This window comes from Chionomys nivalis, chromosome 1, assembly GCF_950005125.1.
Source record: "Chionomys nivalis chromosome 1, mChiNiv1.1, whole genome shotgun sequence".
Lineage (NCBI taxonomy): Eukaryota > Metazoa > Chordata > Mammalia > Rodentia > Cricetidae > Chionomys > Chionomys nivalis.
In genome coordinates this window covers 23,451,246-23,472,380 of record NC_080086.1, presented here as the reverse complement: position 1 = coordinate 23,472,380, position 21,135 = coordinate 23,451,246, and the positions used below count along the sequence as shown (strand labels likewise).

At 48.6% G+C, this 21,135-nt stretch overlaps 1 protein-coding gene across 2 annotated transcripts in view; it reads right to left on the bottom strand.

Annotated features, from left to right (window-relative positions):
- Positions 1 to 21,135, bottom strand: part of Prmt8 (protein arginine methyltransferase 8) — an 88,204-nt gene that overhangs the window by 21,464 nt on the left and 45,605 nt on the right. The window contains exons 3-6 of one of the 2 annotated variants that reach the window (XM_057766250.1): positions 20,322 to 20,477; positions 18,121 to 18,184; positions 3,940 to 4,082; positions 3,292 to 3,379 (exon numbers count right to left, since the gene is read on the bottom strand). In XM_057766250.1, the coding sequence (XP_057622233.1) occupies positions 3,292 to 3,379; positions 3,940 to 4,082; positions 18,121 to 18,184; positions 20,322 to 20,477 (451 nt within the window). The remainder of the gene's footprint in view (positions 1 to 3,291; positions 3,380 to 3,939; positions 4,083 to 18,120; positions 18,185 to 20,321; positions 20,478 to 21,135) is intronic. The other variant, XM_057766258.1, reaches the window with a different exon arrangement.

The following is a 21,135-nucleotide window of genomic DNA, read 5'->3' as shown; positions in this document are numbered from 1 at the left end:
CATCTGCCCCTTCCTTCCTCTGGCCAAAAGATCTGAGTTTCTCTGTGAGGGCTGAAGGCCAGGGCTACTGGCTCAGAATGCCTCCAGAGGTAAACAGAGGTACCCCAACACACCATGTACAGCCTCTCTGAGCAGAACAGAAGGTGTTTGTAACATCTTCGAGCATTTTAGGCTGCAGTAGCAACGTAATGGGGGAAAGTCCTTATATAAAAATGTATAGGTTCAAGATATAAGGGGTAGAGAGTAGAAAAACCAGACGGACCCCAGCCCTCCAGGAAACAGAGCCGCAACCCCCAGCAGTAGCACAGCTGCCTCTATACCACGCCTTCTTCTGGCTCCCACCCTCTTTACCCTCAGCTGACTGGAGATTCTAGTACTGGGTGATTTGTGCCAGGGATGAACTGGGATAGACGAGCCACCTTTGAGACTTCTTAAGTCTCCTCTGCAGTAGGGGACAGTTTCTTACTGATCGCTCCTCTTTCGGATTCAAACTCGCCTTGCACATCCCTCTGACATGTTTGCTATTCCTTGCTTTGCTCAACAAAGCATGCACACCCTTAGCCAGTGCAGGTCAGGCACCTGGTCCTTTCTGCCCGGTGCCCTGTTAGCTGGTCGGCAGAGTAAGGGCAGGGCCTGTATTCTGTTGTGTGCTCATGGCTGAGAAGGGGGAGGAGAGGAGCGAGAGGAAGAGAGGGGAAGGGGGGAGCAGGAGAGGGGACGGGAAAGGAAGCTTTCAATCTCAATGGTTTACTTTCTGAAGGGCTGTGCAAACTCCACATTTACAGTGTTCCTGTGGTTCCTGGGCTGATTGAGATTTCCTGTTACTGTTCCCTTGGCAACCAGCAACCCAAAGCTGTTGTTTGAAACACATTTCTCTAAATGGGCCTGTTTCCTTTAGCTAAAAATGTGTCTTTAAAAGAAAAACATTTAAGTAGAAAACTTAACTGTATCCTAAATAAAATATAAACATTAGAATCTTGTTCTTTGGGAATTTGGGGGTTTTGATGTTGTTTGATGTTGCTTTTGTTTTTTTAACTGTGGTGCTGGAAGTTGGAGCTAAGTAAGTACTCTATCATAGAACTATAGTGTTGGCCTTTTAAAAAGATACTCTAAGGTAAACTCTTTTAAGAAAAAAAATGGGGCCTGACTTTTGGTTTTCTTCAGTTTTCGTTTGTTTGATCGTTAGTTTGGTTTCATCCTTTCCTGAGCTGTAAAGGCAGCTATAGGAACTGTGAGAGAGAATCACATGTTCTCCAGTTCTGGGCTGTCCCCTAAGCAGCAGCCACTGTCCCTTCTTCTGCTGGGTTCAGAATGGCTCATTCCAATGTGCTTGCTCCAAGGACTCCCAGCAGGTTCCAGGGAGGGAGATGGGGAGGAAGTGAGCTTGTTCTGGAAGTTGCAAGGCAGTTCCATAAAGAGCCTTCCTCAGAGATCACTAAATATTTAAGTAGATGTGAGTGAGGAATGGTCTCGAATGTTCTCCCACACGCTACTCAGTACAATTCTCACAAGCTCCAAACTGTCATTCCAGGATGATCTCTTTACACACACGCTTGGCTATGTTCACTGTTCAGTGGCTTCTTCGATGAGGAGATGTGTGGCCCGTATTCCAAGACACCAGAGGCCAGCAGGCTTGGCAGAGCCTGGAGCAGAACAAGATGCTGGTTTACTCCTTCAGAGGCTGGACCTGGCCTCTCTCTATGCACACACAAACTGTGGTGTTCTCTGGTATCTATCATCTGATTTAGTCCTTTTGAGTCACTGGGATTGAGGGCATCGCCTCTCCGTGGGGCTCAAAGTCAGGTAGCCCACTCAAGTCAGGTAGCCCACTCAAGTCAGGTAGCCCACTCAAGTCAGGTAGCCCACTCAAGTCAGGTAGTCCACTCAAGGTTATTTTGCCAGTAAATGGCAAAGCCCTCATTTAAAACCCTGGGGTTGGCAGGTGTCAAAGCCTTCACCTACATCACCCCACATCTCCTGACTTTTATCCAGAGTCCTGTGTCCTCTTTTCTAATTTGGGGTCAAATATTAGTAATGATAGTGACCTAGATTTCCAGGGCATGAGCTTCAAGCTTCATCGATACTTCTGGACTTTGACTCTGAACCTCACTCTTTGGCCTTCAGCTTCCAGAAGGGTGTATGCAGCCTCTGCAGCTGTCTCCCCAAGCAGGTGAAGTGGCCCAAGGATGTGAACCTGGACTTGCAGACAGCTGTGTGACCTAGAACTGCTTCCTCCCTCTTGCTTTTGGTTTGGACGCTGGTGTGTCAATTGTTTAAAGGGTTCTTCGCTCCGTTGCTATGTGCGGTTCCAGGTGACATGGCCGTGTCTCACCTGACAGAAATACACTGGGTACCATTCCATCAAACGCCAGACCCAGGTCACTAAGAAATATAGCTTTTAAAATGAAATAGAATAAAATGGTACTATAGAATCATATAAAATGCTGGCAAAATTTGTTTTTGTTTGTTTGTTTTGTTTTGTTTTATTTTGAGACTGGGCCTTTTTCTGTATGCCAGGCTGATATTGAACTTGAGATAATCCTCCTGTCTCAGCCCTCCACCCCCTCCCGAATGCTGGGATTAGCAGAGCTACCATATCTGCTTCTTTTGTTTGAAGTAGTGTAGAGAGAAATATGGGGTCTTGACATGTAGCCCAGGCTAGCTTCAAACTTATGATCTTCCTAAGTGTCTTCCAGATCTTCAGTCTGAGTGCTAGACTATAGGAATATAGCATCACATAGAGCCATTTGCCTGAAAGAAGACAGTGTTCTAACTTGTAAGACACTATGGATACATATTTACATCTGAGCCCCTGCCCCCCAAACGCACACCACACTATCTAATTTGTTGAGAGTCTCTACTCCTCCCCACCTCATCACATGTATCCCTTAAAGGAACCTTGGAGAAGAATCCGTATTTTACCTAATGCGATGCAGAGTCACAGTGATTTAGATGAATTTTTAGGCATGGAGGGAGATTTCAAAATGGTTGGCTTGATGGAAACCCTGCTTCAATTAACCCCACATTCCAAGCCACCTGCCCTGCTATTTTTGGCACAAACACAACCCCGACTGCCCGGGTTCCACGCCCCGCCCCGTTCTCACTCCCTCTACCAGCTACTTTATTTATACTCTGTAGACCTCCCCCCCTTGGGAATAGACAGAAAGACTCCATAGAAGAATCCCAAAGGGTCACAGAGAAACTCTCCCAGGACACCAGCCGCCCACCCTGAAGTTTCTCTCACCCCCAGCACCCAACATAAGTTCAACAGAGAACCGTAAAGTGACTTACAGTGGATTTTGAAGTCCTTGTACTGTCTGTCTTCAATTGCTACCACGTATAAAGCTGCCCGGTCTGGAAACATAAGCCCTCCAGGTTTCTGTTGATGAATTGTGGGGAAATGGGTCTCGTAATCTAGTCACCTGACAAAGACATCACATTTTGAACTGCACATAGAGTCACCAGACAAGCATCACCCCTTGCCAGCATTTCTCACTCAGCCCACTGACGGCATGGCAGTAACCCTCTGTGTTTATCTGGAGCGGGGGAATCTGAGGAGCCCAGGTGGAGCTGACAGGACATGCGGAGGCAGAAGGCGAATCAAGGAGTGACAGAGAACCAGCCTGTGGCTCGGTGAAGCCATAGCCAGTGCCCCTGACTCTGGCAGTCTTAACAAGAGGAGATGGCTTTCTGCTCTAGCCACAGGGGATGAAGTTAGACCTCCCGTGATGAAGCATGCCGACAGCGGGGCATGTGGACCAGGGTTGATCACTTGCTGCCCTGAAGCAGTTATGCCTTGAAGGGGACGCCGCCAGACAGTGCTCTTCTAGCCCATTCCTCTCTGAAGTCCTCCTATTCCTCCCAGGCGGGAAGCTATGGGAGGGAAATATGGCAAGACCGCCATCAGAGCCACGCGGGGAGAGCATGCGGACCACTTACCAACCACTTGTCCCTGGCAAAGATCACCGTGTTGAGCATGGACTCATAGAACAGACAGTAACCCATCCACTCGCTGATAATGATGTCCACTTTCTCCACGGGCAGCTCCACCTCCTCCACTTTACCCTTAAATATGGTAATAACTAGAAAACAAGAACCCAGAGCCATGCTGTGCGAGGACCCCCTAGGCACCACGGGCTCCTTGCTGCAGGGCTGTGGAGTTTAGAGCCCTCCATACTCATCCTGCTTTTAGAGTGTGACTTACCTTATCCTTCATCAGAGGAATTTACACAATCTCTGAAAATGCTAAGGTCTTTGAAAGCTACTTGAGTGTGTCCCTCATCAAAGGGACTGGACAATTACTCTGCACCTGACTCCGCTAGGCCTGCAGAAGGCACCGTGTCATGTAATCCACCTTAAGAATCAGCGCGTTATCATTATCCCCATCTTCTCTTTCAGCTAAGGAAACGGAAGTCTCCGGGTGAGATGATGGTCCAGGTCTGATGGAATGGAACTGTGACGGTCCTACTGTGCACTCCCAGCTCCGTGTAAGGTTATCATGGCAACTCGCCCAAACTGAACAAAGGACACCCCACGTGTTGCTCTTGCATCTGCACACAGCTACGATCCTGTACTCAGTGGTTGCTCTCCTAGTGTCTGTGAAGGAGGTAAATTGGTGTTTTGACAAGACCATGGACTCAGCAGACAGAGAAACCCAGGGTTAAGTGCTGGGGCTTCTAATTAGCTGTCTGGTTTTACACACATCACTTGGCCATGCAGTTCTCATCCAATTCCCCAAAGAATAGCAGAGAGTATGAGGTCTCTGTCGGGCCTGGTTGTGGGGGGGAAATGAAGCAACACCTAGGAAGTGCCAGGCCTCTAGCTGAGGCTCAACAGAAGGTAGCCAGAGCAGACACATTCCTTATTTAACAATATATGGAGGAGAGAAAAAGGATAAAGTCCCCCGTGAGAAGTGACTTTCCATCGTACTGCAGCAAGAGAATGATGTTAGTTGAGGTTTTGGCCAGTTGACCCGAGGGGACACACATTTTTTGTATTCTTTGATGCACAGATGGAGAGGAAAGGTCACCTTTAGGTCTGCTGAGACAGTGGAGGAGTGTTGGGTGGTTGCCTGGTCCCTTCTTAACATCTCTGCCGAAAGGTCACACGTGTTCATGCTCTGAACCCCTCCTTCTGTGAGAGCCCCTGGGAAAATCACGCTAACAAAACTGAACAGAAGGCCAGACCTCAGAGTCACAAACCAAACAAACTATGTCTGCCTTGAATCCAAGGCAATTAATTTGGACTGGAGGCTCGTCTCTAGCAAAGGGTACACAGGTCAGGGCCTCTGTTTAGCGTCTTCACAGTTAAGGGCACCATCAGCAGCCTGGTGGCAGCTCCCTCTCCACTGCCTGGTTAATCAAGGCTTAATAATAATTTCTAAGGTGTCAGAATCACATTCACCCACCCTCACCACCCACCACGGAGGCCTGTGTGCCCTTGCTGGTCAGTATTTGTGACCCCTACCCCCAAGAAGGAAGAGCACAGCAAGGCCAGACTTCTCCAAAACCTTTGGAACAAGTGGGAGAGGCAAGTGTTAAGCTGAAGAATTCAATAAGAGAAAGACCCGATGGCACACCTTGGGAATTCACAAGTGGACAAAACCAAGGGCTTTGGAAAGTGCCCAAAATTAGAATAGTCTAAATTTCTCATTCTGCAGGGGAGCCAGCAAGCACAGTCATGCCCTTCGGCCCAACTAACAGCTTGCAAAGCCTGGCTTGTTTTGTTTTTGTCCACAGTTTTACACCGTCTAATGGCCTTCCTTTTTCTACTTCCTTTTCACATCTCCTAACGTTTATATGCAGCTGTACTGCTTTGGATTACTTTGTCATCTTGTAATATGGCTTCTATATGGTCCGAGATGAGACTCCCTTCCACCTCTGGGTCCTTGTAACCCCACCCTGGGGGGCCTAATGCAAGGCTCCAGCCAGGAAGACCTCAGAGATACTTCAAGAGGGAAACTACTGAAGGAAGGATGGTTTAGTTTTGGCTTGCAGTTTGAGGGCATAGTCCATTTACAGGAAGCCGGGATTGCAGGCCTGTGGGGCAGCTGGTTCTACTCCATCTGCAGTAGGAACCAGAGAGATGAACATGGGTTTGTAGTTGATTTTCACTTTTTATTCATTCCTGGATCCTGGACCATGGGATGGTGCTGCCCACAGTTAGGATGGGTCTTCCCACATCAGTTAATATAATATAGTAACTCCCTCATAGACATGCCCAGAGATTATCTCCTATGTCAAGTTGACAGTCAGTATTAACCATTACCCATGTATGCATGTATGTAATATATATATATATAAAACCTCTATTTGTATGTAATATATACATATTACATCTATCTATCTCTATCTATCTACCTAGGTTCTAGGTTCTATCTGAGTTGCCTATCTGCATACTTACTTATCTATTATAGCCCATACTGATCAGAATATAGTAGCAAATGAATAAGAAGTCTAGCACAGGGAACAGGGAGGTCACCCAAGGAATATTCCATACATGTGTGTTTATCAGACGAGACTAGAAGCACACATTATCTATTATCTCCCATAGCTTCATCATCAACTTGACTGGATTCAGAATCAGCATGGAACTATGTACCTCTGGGTGTGTCTAGGAGGATGTTTCTGGAAAGATTTAATTGAAGAGGAAAATCCCACCTGAATGTGGGCTGTCCTATCCCATGTACTGGGTTCCCTAATGAATGGAAGGGAGAAAGAACACCAGCATTCATCTCCCCTAGCTTCCCGACTGCGGGTGCAAAGTGCAAAGGGCCTCATTCTGCTTCCATGCCTTCCCTGCCCTAATGGAGGTCATCAACTGTGAGCCGTAAACTCATCTTAAGTTGCCTGTGTCAGGGATTTTTTTTTTTTACAGCTGTGAGGAAAGTAGCCAGACCCATAGCCAATTCACCAGAGACACTGCCTTGATGTCTCTAGCCAACACCCGGAACATTACAACATCTATGTTCTGTTGCACAAGCTACAAGATGCTCAACAGGGCATGTGTTGGCTGCTTGGGGGCTACAGACTCTCAGAGAGCAGGAGGCCGGCTCACAGGACCGTGTAAGTATACACAGCTCTATTTCCCTTCCCCACAGGAAGCCCACTGAGGGGTAGAAGCTAGCATCCCCAAGGCTCAGAACAGTTAGGCTGCAGATCCTCTTGCCCAGTCTGGACCCCCACAGCACCAGGGCAGCATTGGCTCAAGGTGGCTTTGAGGTCGAATCTGGAGCTGTGTTTCCAGGCCATAAGTATGATGGAAAGTTTGTCCGACTAGCTGTGACAGGACCCTGGCTCATAAATTTTACAGTGATTAATCACAGCTAAATGTACCACAGGGAGCCATAGGCTCTAACTTGGGAGTTTTACCCTCTGGCTTCAGTTGGAAAATTAGACAACTAGAATTCAGTTGTTGTTGCTTGTAATGGGATTCTCTTTCTTTTTTTATTTGAGTCGTTATTGCAAAATAAATTAGTCGAGCCTAACCTGATTTGGGATTTCAATGTATCCATCAAAATCAGATGGCCCCATAAGGCCTGCAGCTCATGGGATGTCATTTAATTTTTATTTTAATTATCCATTTGTTTTTATTTACTTCCTGTTTTGTTTTTTAGCTAGGACCTCATCCTGTAGCCCAGGCTGACCTAGAACGTACTATGTATCCTGGACTAGCTTCAAACTTAGAGGGAACCTCCTGCCTCAGCCTCTTAAGTGCTAGATTATAGGCAGGAGCCATCCTGCTCATCTAAGCACTAATTCTGTCCCACAGAAAAGTGAGCAGTAAGGTCACATTCCCCCAGGTCAGGAAATGCATTATGAATCCTGAAGCTCCCAGTTCTATCACTGCAACCCCACCAGAACCCCTCTCTCTACATGTGCTTTGCTTAGTCTCCTGTTTGGGTGACACCCACAATCATCACTTTGCTTCTTAGGCATTGGCCTGTGACTCAAGTTGCCGACTTTAGCTTCCCATTTCCAATACCTGGCAGAGCACAAGATTCTCCACAGACTTTCTAAACTTCTTCTCACATGGATGGATAGATGAATAAGTAATTAAAAACAAACAAAACAAGGACATTGGTTTAAAAGACCAAAGAGCTGCAAACCAGTCCTGATTATACTAATAAAAAATCGCATTTGAAAAGCAGCTTGAAGAGCAATTTCACATGAATTATCTTAACTATCATCCCAGAGAGAATGGTGCTGCTATCATTGGCTTATAAAGAGAATGGGCATCTAGAAGAGTCTAAAATGGGCATCTAGAAGAGTCTAAACCAGGCCCACGGAGTCACTTGAACAACTCACACAGCCCACTGAGGCTCCTGGCCTACTCTGTGAATGTATAATCACCGCTGACCTTGCAGCACCTGGGACAGTGTGGGCAGTGGGCAATACTTGTGAGGGGGAAAGGGAAGAAGTTGAAGGATGGAAGGATTGTCCTGTCCTTCTCAACGCTGCTCACATGAGCGAATGAGGGAAGAGCAGAATAAATGTGGGCAGTGAGGCTTAGTCAGAGCTACCGAGATTCCTGGGCATCAACCCATACCCTACCTCTGTACCCCATGTTCTCTAGAGCCCAGGCTCTTCATAAATCTTCCACTCACAGAATCAGAGCCTGCGCACCACAGTGCACCGGGGTCTTTCTCTGCATATCTCATGGCCCTGCACTCCCAGATTCCATTAGCATAGCTGGGCCCTGGGTGTCATGCAGCCTCAGTGTACTGCACACAACAAAATGGTACCCTCTCCTGGTCCAAATCCCTATTCACTCGAGATCCGGGAGCTTGAGAGTCCACCGCCTCCCAGGGCATGCTTCCTATCGGAGCCAGCTCCAGATTTCTGAAGGACGTGGGGACCAATCTGCTAAACTGGGGCTCCGAAGACCCATTGGCTTTCGTCAGCAGACTTTCTAACTGGGGACAGCACCCACCATAATGCTCTCCAAATCCATCTGAGGATTTCTACCCAACCCAAGCCATCCCTGAACACTGAGAGGTACTGGCAGGGTCTGGTATGCTTAACTCCCAACACACTGGCCACTTGCAGGCCTGGCCCACATGGTTACTAAGAACGAAATTGTACCCAGCAGAATGGCTTCCTCTGGGCTCGATTGTTCAGAGTATCACCCCCAGCTCTCATTCTTACCCTACAACCAGAACAGAAGCCAGCAAGGGACCGAGGACAAAATATCCCACACCCCAGGAGATTTGCACAGATAACCCTCTACCACTGTAGGATTTGCATCCACGGATTGAACCACCAGGGAATGGAGAAGACTTGAAAAACAAGTGGTGTCTGTACTGAGCACAGATGCGTGTTGTCTTTATTCCCCAGGCTGCATCGCATAACAACTATTTACATAGTGTTTCCATGGCGTTAGATGTTCTAAGGGATGTGGAGAGGGTTTTGAGTATGTAGAGGATATGCACAGGTAACATTCAAAGTCTACACACAAATACGATCGCATTTTATTAAAGGGACTTGAGTGTGCTTGGTTCTTGGTATCTTCAGGGGGTCCCGAAATCAAGCCTCCATTAACATTAAGTGACAACTGTGTCCTGTCCCTGCTGGTCCTGTCCCCTCAGCATGGCTGGCCTTTGCCCTCACTCTCTCAAGTCTCTGTCCCAAACCTCTCTCTGAAGAAAGTGCTCCTTTACAGCCAGTGCTTATGGATGATTAATTATCAGATCCAGGAAGGGAACCAGGAGCAGAGGGAAAGAGTGGGAGAGCAAGAGAAAGGAGAGAAGGAAGGAGTCCTGATCTATAGCATCAGCTGATGACAAGGGTGTAACACTCCCTCAAGCCCCCCAATACCACGCTTGCCCATCTCATAGCCAATTGGGAGCAGGAGACCACTCCAAGCAGGGTAAAGACACGTGCAAAACCGCCTTTCTAAAGTAGGCATGTGAGCTGCTTGCACACACCTCCATGACTGCCCCTGCTAATGTACAGCCCCCAGCCTCCTCACCTGTTCTCCCTAAGCACAGTCACGACTTCTAATTACACAGCAGTCTTTGTTCTCCGCTTTTGTGGCCATTAGACTCTGAGGCTAGGAGCTTCGTGACAGCAATGATTTTTGTTTTCCTAGCCACACAGTTAACTCCTTTAATACCTAGCACAGGCCTGGCATATGGGACAATAACACTTGAAGAGCTCAATCAATGAAATTACTAATGGAGCATTTCACTGCAGTTACGAAAAGGAGAGGCAATTGCCAGGAGCTAGTGGTACAGGTTCATTCAAAACAGTCTTACGTGATTAATCTCATTTCTTCTTCTGACAGCATTTATTTGTCAACTTAATAAATGAAATAATAATAACAATGGCTAACAGGTATTGGTTGCTGCCTGCCCGCCAGTGCCGTGCTGTTTCATACAGTGATGCGCTAGAGACAGATGCTTGACTGCATCTCCAAGGGATGAAAATGTGGTCTGTGGGATTTGGCTGTATTGGGGAGGGGAGCGTGAAAGGGCATGAAGACCAACTTCAAGCCACCGAAGTGACGATATCCTTTCCTTGGATCGCTTGAATATGTCACACGGGTTTGCAGGGTTCCATACAGAGCTGCTACAACTTTGTGGCAGTCATCATTCGGTCCCCACAGAGGCACCATGAGATCTGACTCGCCATGGTTCTCATTTCACAGAAGAAGAAACTGAGGCACACTATCTAAGATGACCAGCTGCATTTACCCAGATGGATGTGAATTAGGAGCAGCCCTTGCAGTGTCCCAAGAAGGAGAAAGGCAAGTGTCAGTCCTATGACACCCTAATGGAGTCAACGACAAGTTATCATTCAGGTCCATGACCGTGTCCCAGAGCTGATCGTTATGTATGTGAGTATAGGTCTCCTGCGGAGACTTCCGCATTCACCGTGGGATGCTGCCAGACATGCAGTTAGCAGCTGCTGGGAGCCAGGACCTCAGGCAAGAGATGGATGAGAGAATCTTGGTAGCTTGTTGTGAAAATCAAATTGAGCAACATTGATGGTTAAATTAAAAAAAAAAGTATGTCTCTCAGACTTCAAAGCATTTACAGGTAGATTTAGATTAGGAGACAACACCTGCCAGCAGCCGGTGGGGAGACCACCTCCTCACACACAGCCATTGATCTCTAACTAGTAACCACATGATGTGATATCTGCCAAGGTGCCAGTAGGAACTGCAGTGATCAATGTATCTGGCCCAAAAGAAAGGGACTCAGGCAAGGCCCTCTGAAGCACCACGGTCAGGGAGAGACTAGGAGAAATAGCCTAGGGTGTGTGAGCAGGGACCACTCCTTGGCTTGTAGGGTCCGAGAGAAAAGAAACAGAACTTGAGGAGAGCATCAGGGAGGAAGAATCAGCCGCAGTGAAAAGAAGGGTTTTCTGATGAGCACAGAAGCCCAGGTGTTTGTTTGGCAGTGCAGTCTTGTCCATGAGTCCTAATGTGCCCCATAAGGAACTGGCTTACAACAGCAGCATCTTCTCTGGACACTGTCGTATTTGTTGAGCACCTAATCTATATAAGGTCATGGGCTTGACATTTGACCTGCCTCGTTGCTCATCTCCCACAATCCTTCAAGCCATACCTTGATACTCCTCCTTGGGAGAGCAGTTTGCTCTTCAGTGTGAAATGATGCAACAGAGTCCTCATGAGTTTGATTGTGGACCCTTGTGCCCCCTGCCCCTGTGTTCCATCGGCTGTCTTGTGACCTCTTCTTAGGGACAGACACAGGTGAAGGAAACAGAGAGGTTCATATTCTCCCTTCAGGTTTCTGGAGAGTCAATGGACTATACATTTTTTTAAAGTTGGTTTGTTTACGGAATTACAGAACTTCAATCTCTGCACTGATGCCAATCTTCACAAACCAGGGGACTTCCTGAAGCATTTCTTCAGGGTCCCCCCCCCCCCTCCGCCCCATGGCCATGTCCTGTCATGGAGGAAATAATTGCTGGTGTTTAAGTCAGAGAAAAAGTAACTGAAGCATGTGTGGATGGAGGCACGTGAAGGTGGCCCATCTGTGCAGGTGGCTTCCTGTAAGTGTGTGTCTCCATGGGAATAAGCCCACCCCAGGAGCCACACGGAGGTGGAGAGGGAACCGCACGCTGATGCTGGATGCCAGGTATTTTGAGTGCGTGTTGTTATTTATGGCCCACCGCCCACACTCCCGACACTCATACAACTGGTGGTGGCAGCATTTCTAACTCATCACCATGGAAGCACTCATGCAAGTCAAGCTGTCCTCTGTCGAGGACACATGCCAAGGCTGAGTAAGCTGGTGCAGGGGACTTTGGTCTGCTGCATCTCACCAGCCCCGCCTACCTAGTCTACCTTCTAGGGAGGAAGAAATGAAGGCCACTGGGCCTGGGGGTCCCTTGGTGATCCTGTGTATATGGGGGGGCATGCCTGAGGCATAAGGATAGCTGTTTTGGGGGGATGGTGAGAGCAGTCTAGTCTTCATAGGCCTTTGCTTCAGTTAATCATGAGACAAACAGAACCAAGCATAAGCCATAAAAATCCAGAGCATGAAATGGAGGAGCTGGGGCTGAACAATCTAGATGTCCGTGCTGCCAGGGAAAGGTGACGTAGATGTCACAGGGCAACGTGGGATGGGGAAGCCTGAGTCAGGGGACAGTGGCCCAGCCTGGCCATCTGACACCAAGTTGGAAATGAAGGGCATTTCTCAGAGGACTGTTCTGGGTGGGATAGTGGTGCCCCAGGATGGAAGAGGGCCCTTTAAGATGGACAAGGTGGGATGCCACTTGGGGAAGCTGTCCAGCACAGGGTGACAGAGAGAAAACACGTATATGGTGCAGGAGGTGGGGACGCTGAGAGACGGGCTATGTGTAAGAGGATTGATCCAGTCAGCCGATATGTAATATCAGAGGTCTAGCTTTCCTAGGAAGGAGGTCTGGATAGAGATAGGGAGAAAAGGAGAGGAGACTCCTGGGGCTGAGTTAGAAGTGGAGGAGCCACATGAGCTCAGCCTCAACAGCATGAGGAGAGAGACAAGAATGAGTGCTGTGTGTAAGTGTGGGCACACACACACATTCATCACACACATGCATACACACACATATATTCACACACATACACACACAACACATGCATATACACAATACATACGCATATGTAAGCACGTAACATACACCACGCATGCATATATCATACACCTGCTTGCGTGCACACACATACACATATGTACACACATATATCACAAACATAGTCCCCAGCTCTCTGCAGAGATACCCTAAAGCTAAGGAGTATGTTCAGTTCCTTCTTTATTTCTAGTTACTGCCGTCCATTCAAGGATACTGGGGAAGGAACTGATTGAAAATCGAGGCAGATGAAGTGCAACGTGCGCCTGAAATGGCTGGAACTGGGAGATCAGGATTCTAGAAAAAAGGAGAAAGTACCCAGGAGCCAGAGTCAAGATGCTCTCAGAGACCCTATCAGGGATGATTAGAGTATCAGGGTGAGTAGTGACAGCCTGGGGGCATCTACTACGTAGAGTGTGGATGCACAGTAAAGTGTTAAACTAATAAGTAAAAGGAAGAATAATTATAAAGAGAAATGATAAGAAGATGATAGATGAGGGACAGACAAACAGATAGATGATAGCCCGTAGACAGAATAGAAAATACATATAGAAATAATAGGAGATAGATATAGATGGCAGATGAAAGATGCATGATAGAGATAGACATACAGAGATGATACACATGTGATAGCTAGAGATGATAGATAGATAGATAGATAGATAGATAGATAGATAGATAGATAGATAGATAGATGGATAGATAGATAGATAGACAGACAGACTGATAGAAACAAATGGGGAATGGGATGTTTACAGGAACTCAAAGTACCTCCCCCAGAACTAACTTACTCCAAATATGTTGCAACAATAGCAAAATGGGAAATTAAATTCAGTCATCAGCAAAAGAAATGGGCAAGTACAGGGGGAAAGGCAGACCCCAGAGGTTGGGAGCTACTGTCAAGGAAGCCCACACCAGTGGAAGGCCCCTGGGGTCGAGGAATCTGATTCCGCATCGTCTGCACTCACTCAAGTTCCCACTTCCAGGACTGTGGGTGCTGCGGAGCTCCGCATCCACTCACAAACAGGTTAGGGCTCTGGCTCCTCTCAGCCCCCACCTCTCTTTGCCTTAGTTTGCACATCTGTTAACTAGGAAGACTCACTTGCCTGTTTCAGAGGGATGGTGAAGGGAAGGGGGAAACCTGGTACCAGGCTGTATCACCATTATACAGAGAGGGTGGGCTGGTTTCCCTTCTCCACTGAAAAGATGCTTGTCCTCTTCTGTCCTGGTCAAGCACGTTTGAGAAGAGACTGGTCCCCATGCCTTCTGAGGGAGCTAAAAGATGCTAGAGACCAAGCCAGAGGTCAGAGGCCAGAGGCTGGGATGTCTGAGAAACATTTGCCCTGCTCAGTCTGAAGGCATTGCTCAGGGTCATGACAGCTACCGCTCATACCCTGGCCTTGCCTCTGCTGCCAGCACCTTCCCCTCCCTTCTCTCTGTTTCACTCTTTACCCATCTTGAGAGTAACCAATGTCTCCTCAGATGCCCATGTATCAAAGGCTTGGTCTCCAGGGTGGCACTAATGTAAAGTGGTGGGCCCTTTAAGGGGCGCCAAGCTGGACATCCTTAGGTCATTGGAGGCATGGGCTACCTCTCTTGGAGGCCTAATTTTTGCAAAACAGGTGTCGTAAAAAGAGCAAGCCTGGCCCCATGTATCCTTCCCCTCTGTTTCCTTGTTCTTAATTTTATCCTCTAAAACAGAACTGGTCTCCGGCACTTCAGTATGGGAACAAAAGCTGACAAAAATAGATTGCATCATCAATTTGTTGTCTTTGTTTTCTGGACCCCCCTTCCTCTGCCTGTCTTCTCATCAAAGCCAGGCAGCCTCCAGCTCCACACACGTATAAACCAGTGAGCATGGAAAGAGAAAACCCACAAAACAATGAGAGTTGGGCCCTCTGCACAGCAGGGTCCACAGCTCTCTAAGAGAGAAGCACATTTCCCAGCAATCCTTGCTACCCTAGCAAGCCCTGCAAAGAGCACCCAGCCTTTCTCCTCTCCTTTCCCCTCCCTATCTACCTTCTCTGCCTAAGACTGCATTCGCATCATAAAGCAAATGGGAACAAGCAACTAGAGACCTCAGGCACCAACCACCTCCTTCTAGATGCCCCCATTGCTTCCTATGTCTAAACTGTCCCTATTCCATGACATGATAAAGGTCACTCGCTCCTCTATGATCTATACCTAGCACTTCAAGATCCATGCCACACATACCTCTTCCTATATTTCTCTTGAATCACATACATTTCCCCAGCTTTTCCCTTCCTTGACCTCTATAGCCTCTGTAGCGACTGCTCCGTTTTCCCAGGTCCCTATTACTGAAAGAAAAGGTATTTGGGATCCCCACATCGCAGCCTCCCCTAATCCTACTCTAACAGGCCTCTGGCCCCTGCTGCACTGAGTCTCATTGGTAACACCAACCCCTACCAAGTGGCCACATCCCACTGCTGCTACCCTGGTATTATCCTGCCTCACCTCAGCATTCCCTGGGCTACGCTTGAATATTCACCAACCTCAGAGGTAGCATCTGCTCCACTACTGTGCTGGACCCTCCTCCCCTGCATAAAGTCCTAATGATGAACAGTCCTACCTTCAGCCCCATCTCTGTCTTGTTTCTCCTAAGTAGCTCTGAGTGACATCACCATGTCGATGATCCCAAAGGGAAGTCTCCTGTGACTCCCCTGAAGCCTAGACACGTAAATCCAAGTCTCCCTCACCACATCCACCTGGGTACCCAAAGCAGGGCACGTCGAGCCCTTCACAGGCAGAGGCAGCTCTGGTTCCTCCTGCCGTCCCTGTGAGCCCTGCAGACGGACACCTGCAGTCAGTCACTCCCCACCCGTCCTCCCCAGGCCATGAGCAGCATCAGGTCCTCTGGCTCTGAGGCTTCAACACAGCTCATTTCTCTTCACCTCCGTGGCCACACATCTCTCTTGGGAGCCTCTGGACCATGTGCTTGTGTTAAACGTGTCTGCAATCCATCCACCCTCAAGGCTCCCCATCCAAATGATCTCCTGGCCTGCAGAAAGAAACCCAGCCTTGTCTGAGGGTGAGCTGTGTGCTGTCACCCTGCCCCTGCCCCCATCTCCGACTTCCCCTCTTTGTGCTGTGGCCCATGGGCCTTTTTGTGCCCAAGTGAGCATGCCTAGTTCAATCCTAACCAAAGCTCTCCTCCTCTGGACTTTAGGTACTTTGGTTGAGTGTAGCCTCAAAAGTTCATGTGCAGGATCTTTGAACCCTGAGTGTGGTGATGTTGGGAGATGGGACCCAGCAGAATGTCAGGTGATGGGAACAGAGTACCAGCAAATGGATTAGTGTTACTCTTAGGGGAAGGATCGGTCATGCTGAGTGGGTTTTTTGTTTGTTGGTTTGTTTTTGTTTTGCTTCGTTTTTGGCCTCCTTGCCTTCCCACACTTCCACTGTGAGTAGAGGTGGTACAAGGCTCTTTCCAGATACGTCCAGCCAGTCTGGGGCTTCCAAGCATTCAGAATGATGAGGCAAAAATCTTTCCTTTATAAATTTTCCAATCTCAGGTATTTTATTACAGCCACAGAAAACAGACACTCGGTCAGCCTGCTTGCTTCACGTTTTTCAGACTTGACCTTGGATGTGCTGCCTGAGAGGGGTCTAATCTCACGTGAGGGGAAGGTCCCCAGCTACCCTGCCACCCAATGATCAGAAGAGCAGTGTCACCAGGTGCTCTACTCCGACTGATTGCTGCTTTCTTTAGTATCTGTAATCCCGGCTCTGTCCCCAGAGTCAGGCTCATGGCCACACACACAGAAGTCTGTGGAATGATTTATGCTCCTGTCTCTCATGGAGTCTGTAGCAAGTGGGTCAAGCCGCAGACAGCACAGGTGGCAGTCTGAGCCACACTGAAATAGGTCTTTGGCCTAATTGGAAGTAGGGCATAGTAGGAAGTGGAAGGGCTCCATGACGTCTACTCTCTCGAGTCAGACCCATGGGGACACTGGGCTCCCTTTGAAAGAGCAGAAGAATTCAGGGGTATAGCAAGAGGTGCATCCAGGACTCTATTCTTTGTCTTGCAGATGGAAAGTTTAGGCCAGCCAACTCTTCACTGCCCAGGGTCCCAGCCTCCTGGTCCCCTGATCCCAGGCCTGCCAGTAAACCCAGCCTACTTCTCTCAGGGATGCCCATCCCTCCAGGTGCCATACTTCCCACCCTTTGGAACTGTGCATGGGAATTCTGCTTTTGAGACTTGACCTTGTCCTGTACCTTGCCACTGTACCCAACTACTTTAGCTTCATGGCTCCTGCCAGCCCTGCCTCCATTCCAAGCCATTCCTTACAAAGTGACTTCTGGTCTACCTGTCACTCTCCCACCACCACCTCCACCCAGGACCAGATACGCTTCTGGAATGCCAAGTATTCAGTAACCCAATGCTGAGCATCGGGTTTGCAGCTATATAGTTGATCCTGCTGATGGAGAAAAATTATGAGGAGGTGGCCTGGTCAAGGACCCTTGCAGGTCTGAGCATACTGACGATGGGCCACTGAGAGGGGGCTAGGAATGTCACAGATCATAGGAAGAGAAGGGAACACATCACTCCCTACAATCAGAGCCCAGCCTGATCAAGGCCTCATTCCCCAGAGCAGCCCGATGAGCACACACTCCATCAACACCAGGGCTTGTGGCAGACATTCTGGCCGATACCCCTGGACAGGAGACCAAAGAGGTCGCAGCGGGTATGGAGAACGCAGGGAAGAAGAACTTTAGCTGCCACCTCACAGACTTGACAGCCTCCAGCTGGGCCCAGCAGAGGGCATGATGATCAGGACTCACCAGAGACAGGGCTGATTGACAGCTAGGATGGGGCAGATGTCCCCTGACTAGCAAGAAAGGGGAACCCCCCACTACAGGGCCACAGTTCTGTGATTGGCTGTTCTAGCAAGATCTGTACCTCTTCCAAACTACACGTCCTGTGCTCTCCCCTCTTGTGCCCACTTGCATTACCAGAACCAGAAAATGCAAGCCCCCATCCCACCATCACCACGGGGAAAGACTCTGAAGTAGGCCTTACCATTGTCCAGGTGGTTGGCCTTAATGATCTTCTCTGAGTAGTCAGAAATACTGGAACATTCGATCTAGAAAGTACACAGAACAAAAGAGACAGGGATTTAAAGAGCACAGCCACCTGCTAAATTCTGGATCTTCAAAATCCCCAGAGGCCCATGTGTTGTAGGCTGGGAATAGTCCCTCTCCATCTCATCACTAAGTCCTGCAAGGTAAAGTTGGCATGTTCTTGAACAGGAAGTTCAGGACAGCTCTCAGGACTGGTCTTAAGAGTCCCTTCTACTGAGGTACACACACAGCCAACTCTGAACCCTTGAGCTGATTTGGATAAATGTTTTCTGAAGGCCCTCGTGTTGACGGCTCAGTCATCAGCCTGCTGGCGTTAGTAGCCTGATGAAACCTTTAAGAGGGGGATCTTGGTGGGAAGAAGTTAGGTCATTGGATGCATGTCCGTGAATGTGATATTAGGCTTGTAAGCCCTTCACTTCCTTCCTTCCCTCCTACCAGGAAGTGAGGCCTTCATTTACCAGTGCTCTCACGGCAATGTGATGGCTCATCACAGGCCCAAGCCAAGGAGCCCAGTGACCGTGAAGTGGAACCTTTAAAGTTGTGAGCCAAACAGAACCTTTCATCCTTTGAAATTGATTGCCTCAGGCATTTTCTTACAGTAACTAAAGCTGGCTCACAATGGCCTTCTGTGGACTCTTCCTTTGATGGAATCTGTTTGCTTATGTGTAGAAGCCTTTTCAGGATCCCCAACTCTCTAAGAAAGGGAAAATTCTTTGAGAAATAAATTGACCGTCAGCTGAGAGCAAGGGTTCATGGGGAAGGTTGGAGGCCCAGACCCATCTCAGGGTGTAGTAGTTTAGGATGTGCTGTGGGTGCTGGGAGTGGAGGGGCATTTCTGGAAACCTCTCTGCCACTTTGCCTGGCTCTCTGACATGGAGGACTTTAGAAGTCATTGCAGGGGGTCCCTGAGGGGTTTCTGGTGGCCTTGTCCACTGTCCATCTTTGGGGGCTAAAAAGGTAATAATAACTAAGGGGAGAGACGCCACTGCCTGCGCTCTGCTCCAGGGGGACCCACCCTTCCTTGGCTTTCGGGTTCCATCTCCTGTGGACGGTGCCCCTGTCCTCTCTTCCTTCTTGTCCCTGTGTCACGCCCCATACATGTGGCTCCTGAGGTCAGCATTAAAGAACACGGCAGCTCCCAACAGGCAGCTGGCTGTGTCCTGGCTGCCTCCCCAACAGGTTGCAGTCCCTTTCAAGGGTGGCCTGAGTCCAAGTACGTCAAACACAGAGGTCACCTATTGTGGGGAGCCCGCTGGCCAGGCAGTACACCTTGGCTCCTCGTCTCCCTTTCCTTCTCTTCCCTGTGCTTCTATCTCATCACTTGCTTCTTTCTTCTTCGCCTTCCACTCCATTTTCTTTCTTCTAGCTTTCCTCCAAGTCTCGCTAGCCTCTGTTTCTCACCTCCTATCACCCCCTGTTGCGCTCCTGTCTCACTTCCTATCTTTAACCTCCATAAATCTCCCTCTCTCCCAGTGGAGTGGACAGGGATAGAAGGGGAAGCCTGAAACAGGAACAACTGAAATGAGCTCATAGGAAAGAAGCTGGCTAAACCTGGCAGGGGCAGAGACACTTACAATAGGCAGACAATGCCAAGTTACCACTGAGAGGCACCAAGCAGGAGCCCTGGCAGCAACTTAGCTGTATCCCCCTGACTCAGGAGCCAGAGACTGCTGTGCCCTGCTCGGCCCGAGCATGGCTGGCACTAATCTGGGCCTCTGCCCTTGAAGGAACAGTGTAGTATCACCAGACGGCCTCCAGACTACTGAGATCGGTGGCATCAGGGGTCCGTGCTGTTGAGGTTTGAGAGAAGGAAGCCTGAAGCAAGGAAGGCTTGTCACAGCGATGGTAGTGGTGCTGATGGTAGTGGTGCTGATGGTAATGGCAGTGAGGATATTAGAACTGAACTGTGATTCATCTCCTCTGATCCTCTAGCAAGAGAGATGGACTGGGGCTTGGGAGGTAGCTTGGTGGGACAGTAGTTGCCTAACATGCTCAAGGCTCTGGGTTCCATCCCCAGCACAGCACAAAAATCGAAAAAGAGATAGTGGACCAGGGTGGGTCTTTGTAGGAAGGTCCAGAGGAAGTCAGAGGCAAAGACCACTCTGCGGAAGCCAACACAAGGGAGGGTAGCATGCTTACCCCAAACACCTTCTTGGCCCCTGCTTTGGCAGCAAACATGGAGAGGATCCCTGTGCCACTCCCAACATCCAGCACCACTTTGTCCTTGAACACATGCTTATTATGGTACATGGAGTTCCGGTACGTGAGTGTCCTCACCTCATCCTTCAGCATTTCCTGCAGTGGAAGGAAAAGAAAGCTGTCGTCAGGGGACTCGGGCATCAGGGAGCACACCTGAGTCATGGGAGCACATCTGGATCACAGGCAACTGAATGATCCCAGTAACACCTGTGGAGTTAATGAGGATTCTGTGGGATGTGCAGGTCACGTGCCTCATTCCAAACTAAGCCCGCTTTAAAGGTCCACTTGAAAGATAGTGGAGAGGCATAAGACAAGAAGGTTGTGTCCAAGCCTGCTCCAGTTGCCTAAAACCAAAAGGAAAGATCAGAATAGCACCCACAGCACAAGAGACCCAACATGGACTCATCAGACTGTTATCCTCCCAAAACCTGCATCAGCTCCGCCAGGTCACCTCCTCTCATCTTAGAAACTTAGTATCTTTTGTGTTTTCACTTGCTGCAATTTTAGTTCTAGGAATCCACTACATTGGTTTTAATTGTGTGTCCTATATGACTCCAGATAGAGATCACCTTTTCAGGGTGCCCCCCCCTCTCTCTTTATATATATATATATATATATATATATATATATATATATATGTGTGTGTGTGTGTGTGTGTGTGTGTGTGTGTGTGTGTGTGTCAGTCTAGATTAGTGTTATTAATTTAACTGGTCTGAAACCTAACTTTTGATCTACGCACAGCAAACTTACAGGC